Source organism: Berghia stephanieae, chromosome 8 (genome assembly GCF_034508935.2).
Source record: "Berghia stephanieae isolate SIO BIC M18660-M18661 chromosome 8, UCSD_Bste_1.3, whole genome shotgun sequence".
Classification (NCBI taxonomy): Eukaryota; Metazoa; Mollusca; class Gastropoda; order Nudibranchia; family Aeolidiidae; genus Berghia; species Berghia stephanieae.
The window spans coordinates 18,003,745-18,008,744 of NC_088367.1; the positions used below are offsets into that span (position 1 = coordinate 18,003,745).

A 5,000-nucleotide genomic window follows, 5' to 3' on the forward strand; every position below is an offset into this window, starting at 1 on the left:
AGAACAGTAGCTTTGTTACTACGCCTATTATTTGTCTCAGAAGAATGTAATAAATACGCACGGAGTAAAAAGTAACCCCGAGTATACTACGAATATATTCGTTGTTAGGGTTGAGTGAGTTAATATACTTAGATATTTTTGTTTTTAGTAATTTTCATTTCTTTGTTTCTTAGTACATAACTACTGGAGTAACGTGTCGGTTCTTTGTCAAAACTGGGGACGGCAATATTGGTCAGGGTCAAATCATGATTTCACTTTAATATAATATCTGGCGATTACCCGTATTCACGTAAATAAAGAATAGATACCATGGCCACTCACCTAGGGGTTCCATGAGGCCAAAGACTCATCGATGTTAATTTTTATGGTGAAAACGGCAGGATAACATTTTTTTTCATGTTATATTTCGTAAAAGTGCAATCTTTATGTAGAATATTAACTTAGTATTGTTGAAAGCTTAATTCACTCAATCCTAGAGATTTTTGCTACTCTTCAGAATTGGAAAAAAATGTATTAAAAATGAGCATGTACATAGATAATTTTATTCAACTATTATTAACATGCAAAAACTAAAAACATTAGCTTTGATACTTCACCTATAATTTGTCTTATAAAAATGTAATAAATAGGCATGGAGTAAAAGTAACCCGGGTAAACTACGGATATAGTCGTGTTAGGGTTGAGTGAGTTAAGAAGTTTTTTTTCTCAACAACCAATCGTTTTTCCCATTCTGTCGCAAACCGACGAAACCTGTTATTTCGACAAGAAAATTTTTATTCCATATAAATCGGTAGATAAACTCTCTCCTTACCAGCCATTTTCAGGATTTTCCCCAAAACTTCACACCCAACTAACACAACAATAGGTTTTTTATCACTCAATCACAATAGCAGTAAGTTCTTGCGATAAATAATTTCTTCAGTAAAACATGCTCTACAACACTGTTCATTTTCTTTAAATTTTATGATGTAGACGTCTACAAAAGAAATTTGAATAAGAAAAATGTTGGTTAAATCGTAACGAATGTGACGATTTTCCTATAGTTGGTAAGGATAGGGTTAAATTTGTCAAAAATAGTCTAATCTGAAATTTATTGAAGAATTAGGTGGGTTTTTTTTATTTGTATTTGTTTCTTTCTTTTCTTTTCTTTTTTTTTTTTTAAATTTAAAGCTGTGTGCATCTTAACTGATTTATCCATACGAGAACCAAAAGTTATCTGACTTAAATGTTAAAAAAGGTGTTTTGTATGTGTACAGCAAATCTGATCTGTTATGTTTGGACATGGTGTCACACATAGAACACAGACTGTAATTAAAATCATTACACGTTCACTCCGTTTAATGAAAGTAAATAAAAGATTGGGGAATTCCACGATTATTCCCCCTTTATAGCCCATAGCACTGTCTGCTTAACACGAGAGGCGGTACCGAACAATAATTATGCTTCTAATTTTCTTAAATAATTATATACTTACGAACTTACGGCGATAAAAGATGTACCCGTGTAAAGAGTGCCAACGTTCTTCAAAGTGTTTACACATGTGTAGTTGGTTATTGTTCAAAGACAAACTTTGTGAATAGAAAGAGGACAGTAGGTACAAAATCAATTGTGACAACCAATTAAGTCAATTTATTCTTTGAATCGGCGAAGAAAGACTATGCTATACTTTAGGCCAAAATATTGTAATCCAATTACAGTTGGCTTTGGCTTAAAAAGAATAAATAATGTCTATCACTTGTGGATGCCTGAATGAAAATGGTCGTAACCAATATAAATTCTGTCTATTTCGCGGTCTACCACTCAGCCCCCCCCCCCCCTCTCTCTCTCTCTCTCTCTCTCTCTCTCTCTCTCTCTCTCTCTCTCTCTCTCACTCTTAGTAAAGATAATGAGTTTCCGCCCCTTGACAGAACTGATTTTTGTTAAAAATTTTTTTACCTCTGCTTTTAATAATAGAAAATACATTTTGTATAGATTATTATTATTATTATTATTATTATTATTATTACTATTATTATTATTATTATTATTATTATTATTATTATTATTATTATTATTATTATTATTATTATTATTTTTTTTTAAACAGGCGATCGCTTTCATATTAAATTATTCTAATAGATATTATATTTTCTAATCAAACAGACCTCAGTGTGGCCAGGCCCTGGCACTTCCCTTTGTTCCTCAATGACAACATGGATTGCGCAGACTCCGGCACCAGTGATATTCCGGTGTGGCTAGACGGAACGCAAAGATGGGTGACGGGATTGACGAAGCGCACAACTTGTGACGACGTCATTTACGCCCTTTTGTACAGTAACGGGCTCCACGAAACTGAATCCACGGACAGTTACGCTATTTTTGAGAAATGGCGAGAGGTGGAACGACCACTGTCGGTATGCATCTTATTTCAATCATAACAACTCCCCCCCCCCCTCTTTTTTTTTCAACCTCCCAATATAGACTCACTCTCAATAGACATCTCCCTCCCCTCCCCCACCTCACATATTTTAGCAAAACAGCCTTTGTGACCTGCCGCCTCAAAACGGTATTATATCCAGGTGTTTTAGGTGCGAAAAATTTATATGAAGTCATATGTGTCAGATTTGAAAACAAGTTTATGTGTTACTGCAAAAACAGATATATTATGATTACTTGGAATGATAAAAACCCAAAATATCATATTTCATGTAATTTCAACTTTCAATTCACTTTTTAGCAGCTGGTTGGTCCCGACTTAATACCAGTTTGAGACGATGGGTCGCATATGAAAAAGTCGGTGGTTTGGGAGACAGAGTTGGAAGAGGAGGATGATGAGGAGAAAGATGATATGGATAAAAAGAGGAGGAGAAAGATGAGGAGGATGATGAGGAGAAAGATGAGGAGGATGATGAAGAGAAAGATGATATGGATAAAAAGAGGAGGAGAAAGATGAGGAGGATGGTGGTGAAGTAAGAGGAGGTAGTACGGCTATGTGGTTTTGTGGTTTGACACTCGCTTTCGGATCGGAAAGTCCTGGGTTCTAGCCTCGCTCGGCGCATAGTTGAGTCCTTGGAAAAGGCTCTTTACTCACATTCTCTCACCATACTCATGTGTAAAATGAGTACCTGACCGTTAACAGAGTTGTCTCGGTCGGAAAAAAATGTAATATCGCCTAACATGCATCATGTCTCGTTCTAAATGTTATGTGATGCTGTTGGTTTGGAACCTTTTGTAAAGCGCTTTGAGCACGTTTAGTGGATATCGCGCTATATAAAAGCCCAAGCTCAAGTTTAGTCGTGAGGAAAAGTCGTTTATAATGAGTTTGCACTGCTGTCGTGACTGGCGAATATTATTATTATTATGCGGCTCTTTTATTCTTCACGTCTATCCACGCTCACTTTCAACTTTCAACCCTTGACACAACCAACCACCTCGCTCGCATGAAAGTAAACAGACTCATAAACACACACAAGTAGGACTATAAATCCGATTGTTCGATTCGTGGGACACTCGGTGGCCGATTAGAGGCGAGGCTTTATGGCGGGGGTTTGACGTAACGTCCAACGATACTATGATTGTATCGATAGGAATTGATACCAATATATACGTAGGTTAAAGGTTACGTTATATACGTCTTCTCACTGAAGGAGTTGGGCAACCCACTGGCGTACTGCCGTGGTCTACACCCCCCCCCCCCCCCAACAAAAAACAACAAAAAACGAAAAAAAAAACCCAACAAAAAACAAACAAACAAACAAAACAAAACAACAAAACAATAAGCGCATCGTCCTTCACAATTCGATCGACTAAAATGACCCCCATCTTGTCAAAACTGAAACCTGAGACTTCATGAAGGAATATATAGATATATACCAATATCTACGCGGGTTAAATGTTACGCTATGCGTCTTCTCATTGAAGGAGTTGGGCAACTCATTGGCATACTGTCGTTGGCTGTAGTCAATGTTTGAATACGAAGTCGACTGCATTTGCGCTGATAACGCTCAGGTTATGGTTGAAACCTTTTCCAGTTTTATGTTAAAAAAGCAAAAGAATAACAACAACAACAAAACAACAACAACAACAAAACAACAACAAAAACAACAACAATAACAACAACAACAACAACAACAACAACAACAACAACTACAAAAAAACAAACTAAAACAAAAAACAAAAAACAAAACAAAAAACAAACAAAACAAAAGAAACCGAAAAACAAACTCAAACAAACAAACTAGAATTCAGAAAAGTCAGTCGTTTTTTTACTCTCTCCTTACCGATCATTTTCAGTATTTTGATATTCTTCGGCTTATTTCTGTGAATTTGTCAACAAGAACAGTTTACCACAAAGAGAATGCGCTTCAAGAGATTGGGGTGGTGGGGGGGGGGGGGGGGAGAAATAGAGAGAGAGTGAGGTTGAGTGTGTGTGTGTGTGTGTGTGTGTGTGATAGAGAGGGGAGAGAGAGAGAGAGAGAGAGAGAGAGAGAGAGAGAGAGAGAGAGAGAGAGAGAGAGAGTTTAACCTTTAACAATGGGGTTCAATTATACTTTAACTTTAGGCTTTAATAACGATCTGTATTTACGCGTATAACCAGACAATGTAAGAAATTTATGATTTTAAAGTTATTCAATCTCAAACTGAAAGGGCTTATAATATTGACAATGACAAATGACTAAATCTAGACTGCAATATATTATCTGTACCGGAATTAAACTCCAGTTTGATCACTGATGACGTCAAATCGTGTGTCAATCGTAGGTTGTAAAGATTTACAATTGTTGACAATCAGAGAAAAGGACTTCACAATTACATTCCTGTGGTTTTCTATCATTGAGATTAGCGCCCTTTTATATTCCTCTATTTCAACAGACACGAAACTGTAATTTGTGAGGGTAGTGGACGGAGAGAGAGAGAGAGAGAGAGAGAGAGAGAGAGAGAGAGAGAGAGAGAGAGAGAGAGAGAGAGAGAGAGAGAGAGTTTAACCTTTAACAATGGGGTTCAATTATACTTTAACTTTA

General features: G+C 36.5%; 1 protein-coding gene across 3 annotated transcripts in view; it reads left to right on the plus strand.

The window, feature by feature from the left end:
* Positions 1-5,000, plus strand: part of LOC144978297 (uncharacterized) — a 110,940-nt gene that overhangs the window by 83,008 nt on the left and 22,932 nt on the right. For all 3 annotated transcript variants that reach the window (XM_078924153.1, XM_078924155.1, XM_078924154.1), the window contains one exon: positions 2,143-2,393. In XM_078924153.1, the coding sequence (XP_078780279.1) occupies positions 2,193-2,393 (201 nt within the window). In that variant the 5' untranslated portion in view covers positions 2,143-2,192. The remainder of the gene's footprint in view (positions 1-2,142; positions 2,394-5,000) is intronic.